This window comes from Saccopteryx leptura, chromosome 4 (genome assembly GCF_036850995.1).
Source record: "Saccopteryx leptura isolate mSacLep1 chromosome 4, mSacLep1_pri_phased_curated, whole genome shotgun sequence".
NCBI lineage: Eukaryota > Metazoa > Chordata > Mammalia > Chiroptera > Emballonuridae > Saccopteryx > Saccopteryx leptura.
The window spans coordinates 208,909,329-208,933,802 of NC_089506.1; the positions used below are offsets into that span (position 1 = coordinate 208,909,329).

Sequence of the window (24,474 nt, forward strand, 5' to 3'; positions counted from 1 at the left end):
TGGTTTTGAGTTGTTTCATCATAATGTCCCTAGATTTGCTATTTCTCTGCATTTAGACTGCTTGTTCTTTACTATATTTTCAGGATCTGCAGGTTGATGCATTAACCAACTTTGGAATCTTTTTTGGCCATTATTTCCTCAAATATTTTCCTGTCCCATTTTCTGTCTCTTCTCTCCATCTGCAACTCTAACTGCATCTATTTAAATGCTTGATATTCCCCACAGATCACTGAGACCTTGTCCAATTCTTTTTCAATATTTATTCTTCTCTCTGTTCTTCTGAGACTTAGTCCAATTCTTTTTCAATATTTATTCCTCTCTCTGTTCTGCAACTCTATTGCTCAATTCTATCTAGCAGACTTCTTCATAGCCCTTAAAGGCAAAATGTTGACTTACTTTGCCTAAAATGTAAGATCTCTACTTTCTTGGTGGCGATTACAGTGGATGCTCAGTACAAGCTTTAGAATAAGATAATTACTCTATAATACCAAAGAACCAGCATTTGTCGGGATGGAAGCTTTAGCTTCGCTTGGGAAGAGCCTAAGATGTGTTATACCGCATGGGACTCACATTTTTCACGCTCATGAAGGGCGAGCCTGTTTATCGGGAGTTCATTTCTCTTAATGGAAAATGGAGCCAGAGGGAAACTTGACTACATGCCACTCTGGGCTCCAGATTCCGAGCTGAGTCCTGCTCTCTGGTTCCTGAACTGTCCCCCATCCCCAACCCCAATCTCATCAGCTCTGTTTTTTTGCCAACCTTAATGAATTCAGTGTTTATATAGTTAGATTACACTTTTCCAATCTACACCACCTGTGTAGCTGAGCATGGAAAATGGCTACATCTCAAATCTTTAGTTTGAGGCAAATTTTGGGAAATATTCTGGGCATGATGCTCGTGGCTATTTAGAAAATTATGTTTCCTAGGGTTGTGCTCCCAAATCACTTTATGCAAAGGGAGATGGCGCTGCTGTAGAATATTTAGGAGCAAATAAGCAAAACCAGGTTAATCAAAACCACTTAAACGTTCACTCCGCTATCTTGAAAAGCATCCTGTGTTTAATTCAGACATCTATAAAAACATGCCTTTGGCTTAAATGTGTCAAACCACATATGCAATCAAGATCAAGGGTGTATAGCCACTGAGAATAACACTATAAAAATTGCCAAAGATATTTAAATCTCTAAGTTGTTATCGGCAGAATATCCTGTGTTGCTATATGCTAAATCTAAATCTTAGGCAGACAAGATTTCAGAAATCATGACTCCATGATTTCCATCCAGGAAGTTTTCCACATCCTTAAAAGCATCCTGTAAATTAGAAACCAAATCAGAGCAAATACAGACATGCACACTGTAGCACCAAATGCATTCGTCTCCTGGCACATGAACGAGACATCGTCCTGCCCCAATTACATTGTCAGTACAACACAAGTTTCCAAGTGCTGGGAAGTGTCACATGAAGGAAGATTAAGCTCCTGTTGCATTCAAACCTCCTCAATAAGCCAAGACTTCCCGTGAGAAAAGCAGTGATGTTTTATAAAAGAAGAAAAAGAGAGGGGTGGGCTGTGAACACACAAAGGCCAGTGTGATGGAAGCTCTCTACCACTCAGAAAACCTTGCTAGATGGAATCGTTCCGCTATGTTGTCTTCCATTGTGGGGATGATACTATTTCAGCATGGATCCCCCGGAAGTGGAGTTGGGAGTAAATTCAAGTGCTAATAGTACGTTGAGGAGGTGAACTAAGGAAACATTATTAGAGGGATGGAAAAGTGAGGCACAGAATGGGAGGAAGCTTGTTAACATACAAGTGACCACTATAGGAACCTGGCATTTAATCCTACTCTGAGTCTAGGAGATGGTATAGTCCAAACCTCAGAGTTCCCTACCCTAAAGGTGAGGAAGCGAGGGTACTGATCCCCCAAATCTCCATTCATCCTGAATTGAGTGCTTCTTCCAGGGGTATTAAAGCTTCTGGCTTGTTCTGTGCATGAGTGAGTTGCATCTTGTAGCCAGAAATGAGCCCCTAGGTCGAGACTCATCGGTGTTTTTTCAGTGTCATCTTTGGCACACAGAGGTTGTTGATGAAAAGCAATGCCATGGCTCCAAAAGCACCAGTGATGGACATTCTCAGGAGCCTTTGGCATCATTCATTCATTCATTCATTCATTCATGTGTCTTATGCAACACTGAGGTGACATATTGTATATAAATAATTATTGTTTATATAACTTTTACATCGTCATTCTCTATTAACTCTGTGAGGAGAAATCAATGGAACAGGGAGATAATGAAACAATATTAAAGGGTCAGTGCTGTGAAAGGCATACATCCCCACGACACTTTATTTGCTACTGCTGGACTTAACTGGGGAAGAACCAAACGCCCACGGGAAGTGTGAAAGGAGACAGACACAGTGCCATGGGCTAGCTTGGGCTACTGATGGCTCTGGATGCTGTGGCTTCTTCTGACTTGGAAATTCTGCGTGAAAATGGAGGTGGCTGATCCCAGATCACAGAGCAAACGTAACAGTGTGCGAATGCACAGGTAGAACCGGTCCACTCAGTGTAGGGACAGCACATGAAAAGTGTGACAGGATTTGGGGCCATGTGATCCGGGTCCACTGGTGACAAACCTATGTATGTTATCCTACTTAGCGAATGGGATTTTGCAGATAGAATTAAGATTATGGGCCGTAAAGCAGGCAGTTTATCTTGGATTATCTGGATGGACCCATGGTAATCACATGAACACTTGAAAGCAGGGGAAAAACGAGCCAGAGATTCAGTGAAAGAAGAGGCAGGGTAGAGTCCACCCTTGCTACGGACTCAGTCCACCATGCTGACTTTGAGACAGGCGCTAAGGGATATGGCGGCTTCCGATCACAGCTCACAAGGGAATGGAGACAGTGCTACAGCCACAGAGGACTGAATTCTGTCAACAACTGGAGTGAGCAAGAAAATAGATTCTCCTCAGGAGCCCTGCAAAAAGCACAGCCTTACCAGCACCCTGATTTTAGCCCTAGGAGACCCACATTGTTCTTCTGGAGCAAAAAACTACAGGTTAATACATTTGCATTGTGGAGACCATGACTTGATAGTAATTCATTTAGGATAACAATAGGAAAGTAACACAAACAGATTTCAACATGAGAACCAGCTCGGATCTATTGATTTTGGCTGCCTAGAAAGGCTCTGTTTGAAGTAAGCTTCCAAGATCACCTTCTGGGTTGTAGGAGAAGAAGCCTTTTATCAGTGGACACGGACAATTGCAGAGATGGCACGTGAATGCCACCCTCACCACACCTGGTATAGCTTCTCCACATGTCCCTTAAACAACAGAACTATATTTTCTCAGTTTGGGGGCTACAAGTCTGAAATCAAGGTGTCAGCTAATTGGCTTCTTCTGAGGTATCTTCTCTTCACTGGAAGGTGGACACCGTGTTCCTCTGTCCTCATGTGGTCTTTCTTCCGGGTGCATTTGTATCCTAATCACCTCTTTTTAAAGATACCAGTCATCTTGGTTTAGACACAATCATATGACTTCATTTTACCTGAATTACCCCTTTAAATCTCCTGTCTCCTAGTACTGCCACATTCTGAGGTACTGGGAGTTAGAACTCCTTTTAAAAAATTTTTTTTTAATTTATTCATTTTTAAGGAGAGGAGAGAGAGAAGGGGGGAGGAGCAGGAAGCATCAACTCCCATATGTGCTTTGACCGGGCAAGCCCAGGGTTTCGAACTGGTGACCTCAGTGTTCCAGGTCGATGCTTTATCCACTGCACCACCACAGGTCAGGTGAGTTAGGACTTTAATATAGGAATTTTGAGAGACACAATTCAGCTCACAACAACGTGATCATTCAGTATCTCTAGGGTGAGGTTAGGACAGCCAAATGTATTCCCAGGTAGGTTTGAGAAAATGTCACTTTTTATCAGCACTCTAGGCGGCCCTTGGAGGGCCGTCAGGAAAGCGTTAGCTAGGGGATGTGCGATGATCTTCTGTCACCCCTCGTCCCCCTGCAGGAATCAGCGTGCCTCCTTGAGACTGAAAAGGAGACTGTCTCATATGTGCAGGGTGGAAAGGGCTCTGATTACTCTCAAACACAGACCTCCTGCTTCCTGGGCTCAGGAGGACTCTAGCAAATGAGCAAATACAGGTGACACATCAAGCCCTGTGTGTGGCATACCCTAGTAGGTCCCTTCCCTTGGTCTGCCTGTACACAGAGGCATCAGGGAGCCATTTTAGGGAAACAATACAAGAGGTGGCTTTTAGCAAACCTTTCACCAAACTCGGCTCTGCCATCCTCCTGAGTTTAGTATATTACCCCAGTGCACCTGCAAGGATTCTTTGATCACAGACAAAAGGAATGGACTCTGACTAACATCAGCAGAAAAAAAAAGAGATCACTGGAAGGCTAGGAGACATCTCGAGGGAGGGAGGGGTAACCAGGCTTAACTGGAAGGAGAGGAATCAGGGAGGGTCTGGGTCCAGCCCAAGGATCTGTTTCCTCATTCAGTCTCACCAGGATATCATCACTGAGGGGCATCACCTCCAGCTTTTTATCATTTCTTTCTCCTGTGGTGCACCCCAGCACTCAATCTCTGCTATGTTTTAGATAGGCGTGTCCCTCCAAATTCATATATTGAAATCCTAACCCCCAATGTGCCAGCATTAGAAGGTGGGGCACATGGGAGGTGATAAGGTCATGAAGGTGGAGCCCTCAGGAATGGGATTATTTATGGTTATTTGAGACTCACCTCCCCCCCCCCCCACCTCCCAGAGCTTTCTCACCCTTCCACCGAGTGAGAAACCATGAGAAGTCTGTAACATAGAAGAGGCCCCTCACCAACCCTGCCAGCACCCTGACCTCATTCTTTGTAGCCTCCAGGCCTGCGAGAAATGAAGTGCCATGATTTATAAGCCGCCCAGAGAGCGGCGACATGTGAGGGTAGCCCAGGAGGCCTGAGACCACGTCCAAAGACTCAGGAGAAAGAATCCTATCCGCATGCCTTGGCTAGAGCTAGAGCCCTTGGCTTGGTTTATCATCTCTCCAAGATTTAACACATGACAGAGGAGAATTAATCTCGAAAGGACAATGGAATGCTGGCTAGATCAGGGTAAGAAAGTTTGCTGACTGCCAACCACAAGCAAGGGTGCATGTCCACTGCCCACCCATAACCCATTCCACCCGCATATATGCACAGCCCGAGTAAGGGTTCTTGAAGTAGGACGGGGTCTTGCTGTTACAATGAGACCCGCCTCCCTCTGTCCCCAAGTAAAGAAAACGACAGAATGCCTTATTTATCTGTTTCTTGCCCCATTCCCCTTCCCTATCAAATTGGCCTTTTTTTTTTTTTTTTCTCTCCTGGATTGGTATTTAGATCTCAGAAGAACAGAGCAGGAAGATAAGTCCTCACTGAGGCATCAGTCACAGAAATGAGGAGCGGCTATGACAAATTGAAATGTCAGCATTATTAGCGGTTTTGCTTGAAGCTGAATGATACCGATTTAATGATAAAAACCAGAAATGGGACAGATTTGCCCTGGAAAGGGGGATGATGACTCGGGAAAATGGGCTAAAATTAAAGTCAGAGGAAGGGAGAATGAACATGAAGCCAAATGTCCTAAATGGAACGCCTGGCGCCTTCCCCAGAGAACGCGAGGGAATGCCCGCGGAGGCCCAAAGGAGGGCCGATAATTCACATGCAAGGGAGCGAGAGGACTCCGCATCCAAGATCAGGCAGGTGGCTACTTGGCTACTTGGACCTTTCCTTTTGTAACCAGACCTGACAATCGGTTTGGGGGCTTTAAAATCTCTAACGAGTTCTCTGGTTTTCTGATCATTCTCCTTCGTGCGCATCAATTACGTAATAGCCTGGCAGATACCGGGGAGCTCACGGGATCTGCAAAGAAGAGTGCTAAACGCGAGGTCTGGTAGAGAGAGCATTCTTTTAAAACATTTTGATATATCTATGCGTTTCTTCGCAGGGGAGCCTTCGTCGGAGATGTTTCTGGTGGTCTGAGTGTCTGCAGTTTCCACACGTAGGGAGCTAATTGCTTTGGGATAAACTCCCTTTCTTTGGGGAAAATCGCTAGGATGAAACCATTAGTTATATAAGCTGAAAGCAAGCATGATCAGTTTGAGTTCTCCGTTAGCGCATGCGCAGGGACACACACACACGGAGCCTGCAGAGTTAAAGCAGGGACACTGGTGTTGGGACGTGAGGCCTGTGCCCCGAGGACTTCTCTCTAAGTGACCAAGCACAGTGGACTTCTGTGCCTCCCGAGCATTCAGCAAAGCCTTGCTAAGCACTCAGTCGACTCTGGCTGAGTGTTTGGGATGTTCAGACAGAGGACAACGCCCATGCTTGCAGAGAACCGGTTCTAAGGATGGAGCAGTCTAAGGAGGGAGCTTCTTGACATTTCTAGAGAAAGAGTATTACAGCAACTGAGCCACAGTTCTTGGAAAGAAATTTGCTGAGATATGTATGTATGTGAAGAACGCCGCCCTCATTAGGGAGTTCTGGAAATTACTGTAAGGGGATCCTGAGAAGAAAAATGATAGATTTGTTCTTCTCTTCTAGACTGACAGGGTTCTGAGCCATTAGGGTTGTCACATATAAATAAACATCACTTTAGTTTGGATTTTAAGCCCTTGTATTAACTCTCTGTACTTGAGAAACCATCACATTTAGGAATGGGAGAAGAAAGTTATTCGGAAGCCTTTTAGAGCAAGGAATCATTTTTAAAGTGATACAGAGTTGTCCTAATTCTTCTGTTTTAATGTAAGCTATATCAATGTACATTATCTGGATCTTTGATGTGAGTCCAAGGCCTTTTCTTTGAGTAATTTCCCTGCTGATTGAAATCCCTCACCCTCCTTCCCACAGAAACCTCACTCACATTGCAGAATCTCCAGTAGAAACCAGTCACCTATGGCCCAGGGGCCAAATAGGACCCGCTGTCTCTGCTTGTCAATAAAGTTTTATTGGAACACCACCTTGCTCATTTTGTCTCTGGCTACATTAACGGTACAACGACAGTGCTGAATAGTTAGAGTGGAGACCATATGGCCCATGAGGCCTCAAATAGTCATTATATGGCCCTTTCTAGAAGATGTTTGTCAACCTCTGATCTACACTATCAGTCCCGGTTTTATTTAATGTGGAGTGAGCATTTCAAGACATAGCTGAACGATTAAACCTGAAACTTACACCCCTTCCCAGATTTCCGAGGCTTCTTTTCTCCACTAACATTTGACAGTCCTCTCGCAACTAATTAAAATAATTTCTGAGGCTTGCTTTCATAGGATGCTTCCAAAGCATTGACTTCGTTTTCACAGAAATAGCTCTTTTTCTTACTGTGCTCATTTTTCATCAGTTTCCATAATATTCCACTGAATAATGTAATTACAATAACAAGTGCAGCTGGCAGGAGCGGGTCTGGGAATAAATACAGCGGACTTCTTGGCAAGCAGACACCACAAGGGGTGACAGCAAAGGTAAGGCTGAACAAAGCCGTCAGCTCTCAGAGTGCCATGGGCACCTGTCAATATGTTTTATAAAAGGACTGAGCAGGATGTGTTAATCTGGCGAGTTTGATAAGTGGAGGCCGATTAGGTGAGCTTCTTACATCCATGTCGTTCCACAGAGCATCTCTCTCTTCAGGTATTTATCAGTTTCACATGTAGAATTCTGCCATGGTTGTCTGAGGGATGTATGTTTTCTCCAGTAGCCTATAAGGCATAGGAGAACAGCGACCGTGGACGCTTGGCTATATCAGTGTATCTGCACTACGCAGTGTAAGGTTGGTGGATAATGGGAAAGGTCAGACCCGGGAACTTTGGCTAGGACCGCCCACAACCAAGCAGGCCAAAAGAAACTTCCCAGGAACACTTTGGAAAACAGCGACCATCTGTCAGCCAGTGAGATTTCACCACATCATATTAGCTCAGCTATCCTAGGAACCCTTTAAATATCCCTCACACGGGTGACTCCTTGTGACTTCACTGGCCTCCATCTTTCCTCGGGGCCAGGAACCTCGCCGGGCAGGATGCGCGCTCTGTACTCAGTAAAGCCTTTTACTATTCCACACTTCGTGGCTCCAGCCCCTTCCTTCCTTCTCGGCGGGGAAAAATACCTTACCCCCAGCACAGCAACTGGCATAGGGCTCGTGATCAAAAACGATGTCTTGAACAAATAATGAAATGGAAGCAGGAACTCCTGCAGCTTAAAACTGTTGTCCACAAACCATGGATCTTGGGGGGTCTGGCCAAGGATGGGGGAGGGAGGCTTATATTTCTTTCCCTGCTGTCCTAAGAGCAGTGGGAAAGGGTTGAGCATGAGAAGGCTGCGGGAAAGGCATCTCCAACGTAGAGAGCTCACTTCCAAGGCAGGTGGGAACTTCCATTACCTGATAGCTGGATGAAAGAAATAGGTTTAAGCCAAGCTCGCCTCCTGCAATCCACGTCCCTCTTGTATCTAGCAGAAATGAGAAACTCGCTTCTAACTGGCAAGGTAAGTATTGGTACTACTGGTCTGCTCTAACACGCCTTTCACCAGCCGGCACCAGGATTTCAGTGTTGCTAAAACTTCAGTCATTTACGCACCAGTGTCGGATTCTTGTCGTAAATGCGGGCAATCTGTAACATTACGTGGTTCGTCCTTCTCTTTCAAGGGAATCATTTGTAACCTAAATAGATGTATTTGCCAAGAAAACTCTGTGTTGCCACTGTAGATGAAAAACAAGTTTCAGTCGTCATAAATAAAAGCTAATGGGAGAAAAAAGCATTAATATCTAACAATTATTAAAAACCTTCTCTACACCAGATGCTGTTCTGAGAAGCTCATATACGTTAATTATTTTCATCTTTGCTCACATAGGCACACACACACACAACTTCTGAAATACTAGCAGTTATTATCTCCATTATACAGAGGGAGAATTAAGGCGCAGAGGATTTACGTAACAGGCACAAGTACAATTTCAGAGTCTAGATTCTATCTCAGTAGGCCTAGCTCCAGGCTCCTTCATCTTAAATATCGCTTTTCGCAAACAATGTTTTTAAAGTCTAGATAGATGCTTTGGCTGCTGCAGGCTCTAAGCCCGAGGCATACTCCCTTTCTGTTGAAAAGATGGCTTAGAAATTGTTAAAAGACTTGTTAAAGGTAATTTATTTTAAACGGAGAGTTTCCCCACTGACCTAAAAATAATTAAGAAATGAAAAGGGAATATAGCACTCCAAGTGATTCACCCTTTCTTCGTGACTTGATGTTCACCCCCGAAAACTGTGAGTACCACCGAGGGTCAGGGCCGTACCCTTGGGGAAATGCTGAGCTATGAGGTGGATGTACCCCACCTATTTCCCAGCATCCTTTGCCCAGCTCTGAGTTCAAGTTTGGAGGGTAGAGGGACATCCTTGGGAATATTTACTCAGCCAGCAATGGCCCTTTCCCAGATAATCGAGTCCTCTCTCAGTAGCTGGCCCTGGACAACTAGATTTGTGTAAATTCCTTCGCTGGACACAGCTGGCTGGACCAGAGCAAACAACTGACCCGGGCGGAGCCAATCGGCCCCTTCTCCAGGAATCTGTAACAAGGAGGCATTCACAGTTGGTCCCTATATCTACGGGACTGATGCAGCATAAATCTTAGGGGACGCAAGGTGCTGTGTGCACAGAAATAGTGAAGAGAGCCTTTTTCAAAAAAAATAAATCCAGAGTGGGCTCACAAAGGAAAAACAAAGACGGGAGATGAGAAAGAACTTCCTGCGCTCTGACAGCTCTTCGATTCTAAGCTCCTCGGGAGGCCTGGCTGCACGCCTTTTCTGCTGAGGCCAGCCCAAATCAGTCTCAGGCTAAGCGAGAGGCAGGTTTGTCCTGAAGACATCACCACCATCAACAGCAGAGCCTGCTTTTTCAATTGTTCTTGTGTGTGGGCAGCTGGGCGGGAACCGTGTGCCCTGCGTGTCTGTGTTCTCTGGCCAGGCTTTTCTAGCAGCAAGAGGAATGAGAGAACCTTTGGGAATAATGCCATAGTAACAACAGCTAACATTGATGATTATGAGTAAATATATTTTTAGAAGTGCTTTACGTAAGTCATTTCGTCCAATCAACTATCCTTTAAGAGTAATATCCCCATTTTGAACGTTGGGAAACTAAAACTTTGAGAAACTATGTAGCATTTAGACCTGAACCTAAGTCTATAACCTGAGCTCCTGAGCACCTCTGACTGCCTCTCTTACTATGCTAACTCCAACGGGATTCATTTGCCACATTGTTGATGAGGACTGTGGTCCGTGAACCCATTCTAACCCACCTGAGAGCCAAGCCTTTATCTGTTTAGTAGTAACAGTGTTCTGACAAAGTTGCTAAACAGTTCCCAAGCCAACATCTGATATTCACAGCGCAAAAGATCCCTTTGTCATCAAATATTTTATGAATGCTAATAAAAGAGGTCATTTGATCCTCTACCCCAGTGGTAGTCAACCTGATCCCTACCGCCCACTAGTAGGCATTCCAGCTTTCATGGGGGACGATAGTGGAGCAACCAAAGTGTAAATAAATAGATAGATTGAACTATAGTAAGTTGTTTTATAAAGATTTATTCTGCCAAACTTAGCGAAAATCCGACATAAAGTACTTGGTAAGTAATTATTATTATATGCTTTAACTTGCTGTAACTCTGCTTTATAAATTTTGTAAAGTAAAGTTACTTCCCTACTTTATAAATCACCATTACTGTGGAACTGATGGGCAGTTAGAAAATTTTACTACTAACAGAGATAAAAAAGTGGGCGGTAGGTATAAAAAGGTTGACTACCCCTGCTCTACCCTATAAGTATCCAGTCTTCCTAATGGGTAGATTGCTGAGGGAGACAAGGGCTACTGAGGTCATGCCATTTCTCTCTTACTTGTTTATTTGTTCATTTGTCAGTTCCAGATGCCAGAGAGGTCAGTGTTGATGGTTGGGTTATGACAACTGTACAATGAGCACTGCTCCCACCTGTCAGCAGCGATCTTGGGACAAACTGGTAAATGCAGCTATAGATTCAGAAGCACTTAATGTTTAGACTTCATGTGAGCTCTACAGGAATCCAGTACAATTTCAAAGGTACACTCAGAAGAAGGCTCAGTCTACTCTAGATCAAGGCTGTTTGTTCTGTACTTTGCTCGTTGAGAACGTGAGCAATCTCGAGAGAACGTGAGCAATCCCGATAGCCCTCTGAGAAGGGTGCATCATTCCCAGCAATAACTGGCTGATGCCCTCTCTTGGAAAGCGTAGGCACTAGGAAGACCCTGGGCAGTCTCCCCGGGCTGAGCTGAGCACTGCAGTGAGGTGTGTCATGTCTACTGTCCACACTTGATGCTGAGGGGAAATTAGCAAAGACTGCATTCAGGATGACTCCAGAGAACATAAGAAAAAATACAGACAGAGTGCCAAGCGAGTAAAGAGTTAGGAGTGGTACATGGGATCTATGAGATATGAAATTGGCAGAGAAAATATCTATTGCAAATTCACAGCCGAGTTCAGGCACCTGCTTTATATGTGGTCCTCACAGTCAGGTTGTTGGGAGGAAGGGACCGAGTAAAGGAGCTGGCGGGAAGCCAAAGCATGAGTAACACGGACACCCATGTGGATTCCTGCTCCGCTTGGTAACTCTACTGAAGACTTTCTCCTCTTCCTCCTTTTTTAAACAAATCCTGTCTTTGCTCAGGCGACAATGTGCCTGTCCCTGGGGATGAATTATGGCTGTTGTAGCCAATCACTGAGATTCCCGTGTCAGTGGGAGTGACTGGCGTAGGGTTTGACCAATGAGAGCTAAGAGGACATTTGCAGGGAAGGCTTCAGGGAATGATTTTCTTCCAATGAAAAGCAAGAACTATGAGAAAAACCTCCTCTTCACGAGAACTATGAGAAAAACCCCCTCTTCACGAGAACTATGAGAAAAACCTCTTCTTCACGAGAACTATGGGAAAAGCCTCCTCTTCCCCGGCCGTCCTGATGAGTGCTGTCATGTGAGCAAGTGGTGCTTCCTCATCTTGGAAGAGGGAAAGAGGGCCAAGGGAAGCCCCAGGATTCCAAACCACTGCCCTGCTACCAGCTCACCGAATCAGCTCGGAGCTGGGAGGTGATGAAACGGTTTCATCATTTAAATAATGTTTACTTTTCTATAACCTGCAGATCATACTATTCTAACTGAAAGGGGGGGAAAAACGAATATAAATTTTCAAGAGTATGTCTCAGAGTGTGTTTTGCATCCAAAATGTTCTGTGCTCAGATGAGTTTGCAGAAAATTGTACATTATACCCCTCTTTTTTTTTTTTTATCACTTTTGCACATTAAAGGCTCTGAGAAGTCCTGCAGTTAATAAAATAGAGAGAGAGTTTGACTTTCTTTAACTATGCATTTCCTAAAAATTACCAGAATCAGAGAATCATTTTTTAGACTTTAGAATAGAACAAACACTTCACAGAGTCCATTTTGGAAAAGTTAATTTGGGGTTTGTGAGAAGAAGAAAGGAGAGTGAAGGAGCGGGTCTTGGATATGCCTATCTTCTGCATAGTGTTCACGTGCAGGACACACAGAGCAGCAGCAGCTGTTGTATCTGCATGATACCGTTTCTAGGAGGCCGAGAAAAAGGGATACCTTTTACAACTGCCCACTTAGACCCGTGAATTCTGACACCCTGATAGAATGTACTAGAAGGAATAGAAACTTGGCAATGTGGCCATGGTCCAACCATCTTGCAGAGCAAATCAGGAAATGCAGTTTGATTGCTGTATTTAAAACATATTCTAAGAAGTGAGGCTGGCAGGAGGGCACCCTTCAATGACGTTGGGAACTAAACAGATTATCTGTTTTTTCCCCCCAGTGTTTCTCTTTCTAAGAAAAATATAATAAGATTAAAGAAAATGCATTTCATGGAGGTGACCAGGTATTAACATTTTGGATCAGAACCAAATTTCTTTCAGTCTCCTCCTCACCAAAATAAAAGTCTCCTTTTAAAAAAATCACCTTAATCAAGGGAGTTTTCTTTTCAGCTAGAAGAAGGGGCTGAGTATACACGCAAGTCAAGAAGAAAAGGAGGGATATCAAAGAGTAAGAGAGACTGAGGACAGGAAAGGAGGGGACAAAGAAAATATCTGCAGATGGGACATAGGTGTCAAAGGAGAAATAGCACATTATAGTGGCTGGTGTCTTCCAAGAAGGAGCTGGAGGCCTAAAGTTTGAATGAATAGAAAGGGAAACCCTCCCACATTCCTTTTGGTATCATTTAACTTTTGAGCCACATAAATCTGTATTCCATTGATTCCAATGTGTTGTCTATCAGTTCAAAACATAAATTAGTTTCAAATGTAAAAAGACAAAAAAAAAAAAAATAGGTTGCCACAGCAATAAGCAACAAAACACCAGTTCATGCCGTTAGAGATGGTCTCACTTGGGGCCATCAGAGCGGCCCTTTGGACTAAACTGTATGACCCATTATGTGAAACCACCACTTGAATTCATTCAATTCATGTTGTGGAAAGAGCTCCATCCTCATTCTTAAACCACACCCCTGTTGACAATGTCCTCCTCAGTATGAAATAGTAAAGCTGCCAAACGGCACACAGGCACTTCATTACCTCCCGTGTCCTTAATTTGCTAGGCGGCTCTCATTTGCAACAGAGATTTCGATATTATCTTAACACCGATGCATTTATCAAGGCCTCCTGGAGACTAAAGCACGCATTCCTCTTTATCTCGCTCTGACCCAGTTCTGGCCATCGCCCCCATCCAAACAGGAAGAGAAATCTGAAGTTGCAATGCATTATTTACTAGGATGAACCAGTAATTCAGACTGCAGGGGGAAAGCAATAAGGGAGCTCAGGAAAGCTCTTAGAACATCGTGAAGGCTGCTTCGTGAAGGAGTCACAACTAATGTAGACACGGGTACTTAGGACTGAAGCGGGAAGCAGCAAGAGGTTAATACAGAGGGCTATGCTGGGAGACCACGTGAAATAAATATGCACAAAAGAAGAGAAAACATCCAGTCACTTTCTCCGTTTCATGCAGCTGGATTCTGTTGTCTGTTATATGTAAGGATTTAACAAACCTGATGGCAACAGCAACCGCAACATGGAAATAACTCTATACAAATCATTGTCACCTCAAGACCAGCATGAATTGAACACCCTAAAAAGTATCAAGGCAGTGCGTAAGTGACATTGCAGTTATTTAATAAAATTTCCTCTTTTATCAGACCCCTTTGAGCACAAATGATCTCCCCACCCCAAACCACACTGCTACCATTTTTTTTTAAAAGCAACAGATTCCTCTTGTTTTTGTAATAACAAGAAAACATGACCATAAGGCACATAGTCCAACTTCCATCAGTGACATTAAAGATAGGCCAATTAGGACTTCAAACTCATCCATCCAAAACATGAGCGTATTTTGAAAAAAAAACGCAAATGGGGGAAACCCATCCTGATATTTCTTAAAATACCATACCCGCGCCAAGAAGGATATCAGCTATGACACCATAAAAGCAGAACAAGGTCACCGAGCCCCATTTATAAGCAAACCGTTCTCTCCTCATCTAAAGGAACGTGCTTTGCATCTAGCATACTTAAGCACAGAGAAGGTTTCGTTTTTAAGAAGGTAAATCACATGTGAGGTTTAAAAACCGGCTTCCTTCTCCTATCCACACAAATGCCATGAAACAAAAAGGTCTACGGAGGACTCGCATTCTCCTAGAAAATGCCCTTGACATACGAGTGGCTCATTCCCCCCCACTAACAGCCAGAGAGCATCTTAGCCACTCAGCAAACAGCCAAGTATTCACATTAAGAAGGCAGCAAGACATCCTTTTGACCTTTGTTATTACTCAGACCTCGTGTTGTACATAAAAAGAGTACAATGATGTCAAACAAATTCCAGAAGAGAAGTATTTATTGCTGAATCTAAATCAAAAAAAAATCCATATCTACTATAATGGCACTTCAAAAGAAGATATACTGTATTTACCAGCTCAATCAATACTAAATTAGCTGGGATAAATATTTTCAACTCTACCCGTCTTTGAGATGAAGCCGGCTCTTTAGAATCCTGTGCCCTGGGAGAGACAAGGAAATTTTTGCTTATCACACAGGAACAAAAACCAGGAAGTATCTGTACAAGCAGAGGCACCTACCCTTAGCTGCTCTCGTTCACAATTCATCTGTTGTCTTGAAACCTACAAAGAAAAGGAAAAGAGGGGGAGGGCAAATCAGAAGGTTCTACATCAAAACAACATGAAAGAAAGAAAGAAAGTTGCTTCTAATCACTCGGCTTAAAGCAGACCCAGAATTAATTAATTACATGTTTAATTTTTTTCATTAGAACGAAATAATTTTTTTTTCCCTCTTTAGGATGCCTAAGCTTCCCTGGGCGTTTCTATTGTGTGATCCAGAAACACAATTAGAAGGAGACAGTCTGGAAGGCGAGTGAGGAATGAGATCCCCCAAGGGCATGGGAGGAGAAACTCCCAGTGGGGAGGCTCGCTCTTGGCCCAGAGTCACTTGTGCCCTAGCAGGTGCAGCCATTCTCTCCTGAGACCCATTCAAAATGGCTGGGAATAGTCACTGGATGTCACAGTGTCCTCTCCGATGTTAACCGCCAGTGGTGTTACCTACATCTTACAGTCCAGTTCTAATCAGATGGTAATAAGTCCCCACAGGACTGTGTTGGGCAGAATCCTGGGGTCATTGCTTAGCTCAGGGACACCCTGATCAATTGGTGATATCTGCTGTGAGCTCAAAGAGGAGGGACTAGTGACACGCATGCCACACATCGTTGTTGATCTCTGTCCTACCAAAATGTGCTTCTAAAGGTCAAAAAAGCTTTTTTCGAGTGAGCACGTAACTTATTGTTCAAACAGGAAGCCATACGTGAGGTAAAGGAGTGAGTGGGGTGTGAATGATTATACCAGGGACAGCATATGCAAAGTGGGATGGCAAAGGCAACTGGGGCAAATGGTCACTCTGCCTCCTGGGAATGGCTTGCCTCCACCTGGCACTCAAACAGTGAAGCTGCAATAAAGCCTATGTCTGCATTCACCATTCATTCTGTGTGTTTCTGGTATTTTCTTAACCAGCGAGGCAACCCCTGACTCCCAGTGTCTGACAGTATAGTGAAGGTTTTTGAAACTTTTACTAAAGGATAAGAAGGTTTTGGAACTGACTTTTGATCTATATTTGATGCATTTTGGATTGAGAGTTTCTTTTTTACTTTCTCTCAAACAACAACAAAAACAGGAATCTTCATTTAGGCTATGCCAGAGCCACAAATCTATAAGTCAGGGCTCTGCTCTGTGCCCTTGAACCCCAAAATATCATCTGTATGAATACTTCTTAAGAACTAACGCAGAGACACACACAAATGTTTATATGTCGCTCAACTGCTGCATTAATTAGGAAAGGAAAACTGTAAATATGACAGTGTAATAATGGAAATGTTTACAATGAGTGACAGCATACTGATTTGCTGGCAGAACATGCAGCATTGAGAACCATGCTTTTGAAAAATACTCAGAAGGCACTGTTTAGTTTTTAAGAAGCCATAAAGGTGCACAGATGTTATGATTCCTAGTTTGTTTGAAAAATACAGGGAAATAGGTCATTAAAGAGAAGGAAAAGAGATAAAAGAAAGAGGAAGGACTGGGAGGAAATACTGCAAAATATTAAAAAAAGAGAGGAATACAATTCCATAAATATACCACACACACACACACACACACACACACACACACACACACACACACACACGGGATGATACATCTGAAATAGATGACTTTACAATATGCTAATTACATCTCTAAGTCGTTAAAAAGTGAAGCAATGGCAAATCCTTACAGAAAAGTGGTTGCTTCGGGGTCGGGCAAGGGCAAGGCAAAAGGGGAGGAATGAGGAGAGATGTCTTCCTGGGCTGGGAGTTTCCGTTTTGCGTGACAAGTTCTCACACTACAGAGGGATGGTTGCACAATACTGTGAACGTATTTAAGAGCCCTACATCATAGAGTGTAGACTAGCTAAAAGGGTACATTTTATTTTACGTGGCGAAGATGGAATAAGCAGACTTCCCCCGGTTTCTCCCAACTCTGTGCAACTATAGATTCCAGAAGGGCCGCCTGGAGCAGCTCTCTGAGGTCTGTGAAGAGTGAATGATATAGCAGGTGGGCTGAGGGAGAAGGCCAGAATTCAAAGTCCCGCGAGACAAGGTGAGTCGCTGCCCCTCCCCCTCCCCTGGATCGCCTGTCATGCCCAGACTGGGCACCCACATTCAGAGAGAGACACCCAGCACTCTGATGGCGTAAATCCTCCTCTGGGTCCCGGAAGGTGGGCACAACCCCATTGATCTCCCTCTTTGTCCCCTTGCCAGGGAGGCCCAAATGCAGGCCCAATTGCAGAAGCACACGAGCAGGGGGAAGGCACGAGCTTCCTGGCTGGCAGACAGCAGAGCAGTCTTGGGAAACCAAAAATGCCTTCAGGATCCTGGAGAGGGAAGAGTTTAGGAAAACGACCCCCTGTGGTACAATTATGAATTCTGCACTCACCCCTGAGCTGCACGTGACCCTGAACAGAGACCGCAGACTGTGAGAACTGAGCTGAAGAGAGCACTGCAGAGGGCCCAGACTGGCCCTGGACGCACACGTGGGACAGGCCCAACCCTCACTGCAAAGGTTTGACAGCAGGAAGGACATTGGACACACCCCAAGCAGGAAACTTCAGCCTGAATCTAACTGGGCTGATTTTCTGATAAAACAAACACATCAATGATCTCCACAGAGTTTCAAGAAGACCCAGTGTCTCAAAACGTAAGTCAACATAACCCCGGGCACAGCCAAAATTACTCAGCATACAAAAGAAACAGGAAGACCTACACTCACATGGGTAAACACAGTCACAAACATTAGCACGGGAATGACAAAGAAGTGGGAATTATCAAATAAAGATTTTAAGCAGTTTTTATAAAAAGGCCCCAACAAGCAAAGGAAAAAATATACAGTTAAAACAAATAAAAATTACGCAATGCTGTAAAAAAAAAAAAAAGAAGATATAAAAAAGAACCAAATGGCCTGACCAGGAGGTGGTACAGTGGACAGAGCATCGGCCTAGGACGCAGAGGACCCAGGTTCATCTGGCTTGAGTGCAGGCTCACCAGCTTGATTGTGGGGTCTCTGGCTTGAGCGTGGGATCATAGACATGACTCCATGGTGGCTGGCTTGAGCCCAAATGTCACTGCCTTGAAGCCCAAGGTTGCTGGCTTGAGCAAGGGGTCACTCACTCTGCTATAGCCCCCTGGTCAAGACACATAGGAGAAAGCAAAAAAACAAAACAAAACAAAAAGAATAACTAAGGTGTTACAACGAAGAATCGATGCTTCTCATCTCTCTCCCTTTCTGTCTGTCTCTCTCTCTGTCTCTGAACCAAGTGGAAATTTTAGAACAGTAAAAGCAATAACCTGAATTTAAAAAAGAACTCACTGAATGAGTTCAAATGTAGAATGAAGATAGCAGAGGAAAACAGTAAACTTGAGTACATTATTAATGAAAAGTATATAATCTAAACAACAGACAGGAAAAAGAAGGGGGGGGGGAAGAGATACTTAAAAAAGGAAACTCAGGGACCTATAGAATAATGCCAGAAGATACTACATTTATAATATTCATGTTACTCGAATTCTAGAATAGAGTGTTCACTATAGAAAAATTATTTGAAAAACAATGGCTGAAAACTCCCCTTATTTGGCAAAAGACAAACCCACAAATTCAAGAAGCTCTGCAAACCCTAAAGAGAAAGACCCAAATAAATTCACATCCAGCTGTAATCAAACTGAAAAATCTTCACTCAAATAATTTTTAAAAACAACAAACACACAAAATAGATACTTTCTGGGGGGAAAAAAGGCAAATGGTACAATCCTTGTGAGAAAGTAAGCAAGCAATTTAAATGCTGAACTAAAAGAAGTGTCAATCAAGAAATCCATGTCCAGTGAAAATATACTTTAGAAATATGAAGAAACTAAGAAAATTCATTGCCAACAGACCCATTCTGAAAGAAGCGCTATAGGAAGTTCTCCAGACAAAGGAAATACAATACCGGAAGGAAATTTGGAACATTGGGACTAAAGAAGAGGAAAGGAAATGACAAATATGTGGGTAAATATAAACATAACACACTAGTTTACTCCTCTGAAGTTCTTTCAAAGATGTGTAATGGTTGAAAGAAAAAAAATAATCACAAAATTGTCTAACAATGTGTTCAATGTATATACAATATATAAGATAAACCAAACATGAAAAAAAAGAATATGGAACATATATGGAAATAAGGTTCCTATGTTCCAACTAAAATGGTAAAATATAGATTGTAGTTAGAGAGAAGTGAAGTACTATGTGTATTGTATCCCTAGAGTAACCACTTAAAAAATACATAAAGTGATAAACCCCAAAACAAATGATGTTGAGTAATTCGATGTTTGTATGCATAAAATAAATAAAACAAAATGCCTTGACCTCAACTTCACACTTTCTATAATAATCAACTCAAAATGGTCCATGTATCTAAATGTAAAAAATAAAATTAATGAGAAATGCAATTAAAAGTGGGGGCCATACTTTTTTCTTAACACATTTATGTAGTTTTCAAATTATCCTTTATGTCATGTAGGGCATTTCTAATTGGAAAATATTTTGATATGGGTACTTTATAGAAATATAGGTGTTTTTCTATGGTATTGTAATAGTAATAACTCTCATTTTCATTACATAAACAAAATGCTCTCTATAATTGATTGACAAGGTTCATATTTTAACATCTGTCTTAAAAAGATCACAAGGGCTTGTCAGACTCACAAAAGCACAAGGATAACATTTGAAGAAACAAGTAAACCACTGACCTGAACCATGTGAAGTGAAGCTGCATTATAATGCTCCTATTACAAAGTATAACAAATGCTGGCCCTGGCCAGTGGACTCAGTGGTAGATCGTTAGCCTGACAAGTGAATGTCCTAGGTTTGATTCCTGCTCAGGGCACACAAGAGAAATGCCCATCTGCTTCTCCACTCCTCCCCCTCTTCCTTCTCTCTCTCTCTCTCTCTCTCTCTCTCTCTCATCCTCCCACAGCCATGGCTCAGCTGGAGAAAGTTGGCCCCTAGGTGCTGTAGCTGTAGATGGCTCTATGGCCTCACCTCAGGTGCTAAAAATAGTGTGGTTGCTGAGCAACAGAGCAAAGGCCCCAGATGGGTCTGCCTATAGGGGGCTTGCTGAGTGGATCCCGGTTGGGGCGCATGCAGGAGTCTGTCTCTCTGCCTTCCCACTTCTCAGTTAAGAAAACTTAAAAAAAAAAAAAGTGTATTTAATGCAAAATTCAACAGTAGCCATGGAGACAGCTATGTTGTCCTCAAATAAAGCTGATTGAGGAAAATGAGATTTGGAGATAATAAAAAGGGGCATTTAAGTAATCTCTATAGGGGATATTTGTGGGTTTGGTTGATTGGTTTGGAGAATTTTATCAGTTTTTTTTCTTTTTTTTTTTAAAGATTTTATTTATTTTTATTTAAGAGAGGAGAGAGAGAGAGAAGGGGAGAGGAGCAGCAAGCATCAACTCCAATATGTGCCTTGACCAGGCAAGCCCAGGGCTTTGAACCAGCAACCTCAGCATTCTAAGTCGAAGCTTTTTCCACTGCGCCACCACAGGTCAGGCTCTCTTTTGTTTTTTATCTATTGTTTTGTTGAATTTATTGGGGTGACATTGGTTAATAAAATCATACAGGTGTTTCAGGTGCAGAACTCTATAATACAGCATCTATATATTGCATTGTGTGTTTACCACCCTACACTGCATTTCATATTGTTTTGCCTGTATTCCGGCAATAATATCTCTTCTCCTTTTGGGCCATTTTCCTGTCCAATCCCATAATTTCTTTGTGAATTGGATAATCATCACCACCACACTCTACTTGCTGCCTAATAGCCCCTACACCTATGATTATCTCAGTAACACACCCATCTGGGTAAGGTGAGCAGTGACCTCTTCTTCAACTAGTGATCCAGTGCAAACAGCCAGTTATGCAAGATGGCCGAATCCCACAATCTATCTTTGTGTTTTAACTGTGCTCATCATGCCACACTCCACACAAGATGCAGTAATGCTCTGGACGCGCACTAAGTGATTGCTAGACCTAATGAGACTCTTACAAATATTTCCCCACAGCCACTATGGGAGAGGTTCCAAGAGAAAAAGGCACCTGTAACTCCTTATGATTTGCTCTAAAGACAGACCCTCCTGCACACTCTTTAAAAGCCAGCCTCGAAACATATTTGATATGTACACTTTACTAAATGTCATTTCAGTTGGAACTAACATGAGATATATATTTTTTTCTCACCTGGCAGTTATGCACAAAACCAATATTTTTTATGGCCGAAATGAAAAAAAAAACGGAAAGTTGAGAGAGGTCTGGTGCTGCTCCTTTAAGATGCTTCCAGAGAATCAAATACCACTCTCGATAGGGCTGCCAAGTAAGCACTTATGAAAGGTTAGGAACCGAAGCAATAAACTTCAGCAGGAGACCCTGTGCTCTCCTGGTTGAACGGGATGTTTAATAGCAGGGATTCATCTTCCCCATCTCCTATCTTCATCTAGCCAACAGGGCCAAAGAATCTTTCTCAGACTCAGCCTTTTTCATCTTCTCCGGACTTTGAGCTCTCTCTTATCAGTCCTTCCCTATCACGGGTCTGATTTCCCCTCCCGCACATCAGACTAGATCTGCAAGAGAAAGGACTGAGCCTTCTTTAGCTTTCTTTATCTACAGATCAGGACAATGTTTGGAATCCATTTGTCCATCCATTCATGCCTTTGGGTGTCCAACAACAAATACATATGTGTGTGTGTGTGCACACACGTGTGTGTGTATGTGTGTGTGCATGTATCAAGCACCTTCGGGATGACAGACGCTGTTTGGTGCACCAAGCATGCAATAGGAAAGAAGACTTCTGGGGCTCATCCTCTAAGTGGGAGGGAAAGATGAGTAAAGCAGGTTACAATACAGCGAACATTTGCCACAGTGCATAGTTAGTTAACTAGAAGCTGTGCTAAGAGCGCACGTGAAGGACAGCGCCTTTGTCTTAGAGAGTTTAAAAAAAGTGTTTGTGTTTTATCTCTTTGTCTTGTCTTTTAGAAAATGTATTCAGAGGGGAAACATGGGGGGGGATCGGAGAGGGGAATGTGAAAATTCCAGCAAAGACTATGGAAGTGCCGAGTAAGCCAGTGTGGTAGGGGAGGGTCAAGTGCGAGAAGACATTGGTGAGAGATGAACTTGAATTGGGAAAAGTAGGAATCGAAAGAAAAAATGAAGACGCATGATAAATGAGTAGATGCATATGCATGTCTTCCGGTTTGTAATCAAACAGTATTGGAAATTCCAGCCTTTCCGAGGGCTGTGATTCATTCGGAAGAAGGCCGTCAAAGAAGTCTAGCAGCGGAAACGTCAATCAATCAAATCAATCGGTACCTGGGTACATATCTCAAGTTCTTCATTTTCAGAATCATTTAAATTGTTTTCTAAAATAATATAGCCGTCTCATATAAATTCAGACTTCAGGGTACCCGGAGTGAGTGCTACAATTGGCCTTTTCCCTATGCATTTCAGGATGTTGTGCGTTTGACATTTGTACTCTGGGTCCCTACTTTGTGACGAGCACTGTGCTAAGGGAAGGGGACGCAGATATAAATATAAACGAGATGTAGTGCGTTTCCTAAAGTCCGTCTCAAAGAGAGGGGGAGAGAGACGAATAAAATAAAGATGATAAGGTGGGGTCCTAAGTGTGATGGAAAGAGACAAGGCAGCACACCACAGGGACCCAAAGGAGAGGGCCACCAGCCTGTTGTGTGGGGCCAGTCGTGGAGGTGGCTGTCAGCCAGGAGTTTCAGGAGATGGGATCCCTGATCTGACCCTTCCTGGGTGAATAAGAGTTGGGTGGGCTGACCCACCCAAGGGCTTGGGAGGGTGGCATTGCAAACAGCAGTCAAAAGTCAGGCATAATAAGGGAGGACACGGATTGGGGACTTGGGGACATGTAAGGAAAGTGCACGCACATCGCAATACCTTTATATTTTGTTCAATGTAAACTACGCTGACTGTTGTATAGAATTGGGGGCCCCTGGAACTTGTATAATTATGTTAACTAGTGTCACTTGAATAAATTCAATAAAAATAAATAAAATATGCTGACAGGAAAATAATTTTTAAATTCTTTTTAAGCAAAATAAATCTCACGTTAACAGTGGTTGAAATGTATCGGACGTTTACAATGTGCCAAGTTGCGTGCTACACGCTTTTCAGGAAGACCTCAGTTACTGCTCACCACTTCGTGAGTAGGCAGTATCCTTGGTTTCATTTTAGAAATGGGGAAACTGAGGCACGGATATTTTTTTTTTTAGTGACTTCTGAAGTGGCAAAGCTAAGAAGTCTTAGAGAGAAAATTGCCATCTACACAGCTTGACTCTAGTTCCTCTCTTAACCACTAGTGCACAGCTCCCAGTGCCAAGGAGACCAGCCAAACAAAGACACAAGAGCCCCTCCTTCCCCAAGCCCCGACCAGGGCCTCCTCTGTCCTCAGTAGGTGATCTTTTGTCACTCAGCCCCGACGTGATGGTGTTTACATGTTTGTGGTGCTCGCCAACACAACATGAAATGACCGTGTTTTCTGGCTTCATCAACGCATAGAGACCTGCACACTTTGCTTTGTGTAGTTGCAAGTGGATTGAGACTGGGTTTATATCAGGATACTTTCTACCAAATTAGAGTCCTCTGATAACAACCACTGGGTCCCTCTGCAGGTCGTGTTCTCTCCCCAGTGGAGACGGGAAGCTCAGGAACCAGACTGCCTGAGCCCAATCCTGGCACAGCCACCGGCGGCAACATCAGCCACGTTACATAAGTTCTCTGCTCGCAATTGCCCCATCTGCGTGATGGGGACAGCATGGTGCCTACCTAGTGTCTAATTTTGCTGTGAGCACAAAATAAGACAATCTGTTTAAGGACTGAACAAAGTACATGGCTCATTTAAATAATTCAACAAATCCTAGAAATTGCTATTACAGTGAATGTGAGAGTCGGGGTGGGGGTGTTCAGAAGGAGCACTCGGCCAGACCGTCCGGGTGGTACCACCTGTTGGAGGGCAACTGGCAACTGTCACAACACGGAATGCGCATTTCCTTTTGTTCCGCGGTCCCTCTGCTAGGAGGCTGTTCAACAGAATGCAAGCAGGACTCGGTCACAGACCTGGAACCTGGAAGACTATCAGTGCCCCTCAGAAATAACATGGTTTAAAAAACTGTGATTCATCTCTAGGAAGGGTGAGCAAACGTTTTCTATAAAGAGCCAAACAGTAAATACGTTTGTCTTGGGGAGCCCATAGAGTCTGCTACAGCTACTCAACCCA

The 24,474-nt window shown here is 43.4% G+C and overlaps 1 protein-coding gene across 1 annotated transcript in view; it reads right to left on the bottom strand.

Moving 5' to 3' along the window:
* The window catches only part of RBFOX1 (RNA binding fox-1 homolog 1), a 1,119,122-nt gene that overhangs the window by 609,644 nt on the left and 485,004 nt on the right, over positions 1 to 24,474 (bottom strand). Inside the window, exon 3 of the mRNA XM_066382649.1 lies at positions 15,180 to 15,221. Within this exon, the coding sequence (XP_066238746.1) occupies positions 15,180 to 15,221 (42 nt within the window). The remainder of the gene's footprint in view (positions 1 to 15,179; positions 15,222 to 24,474) is intronic.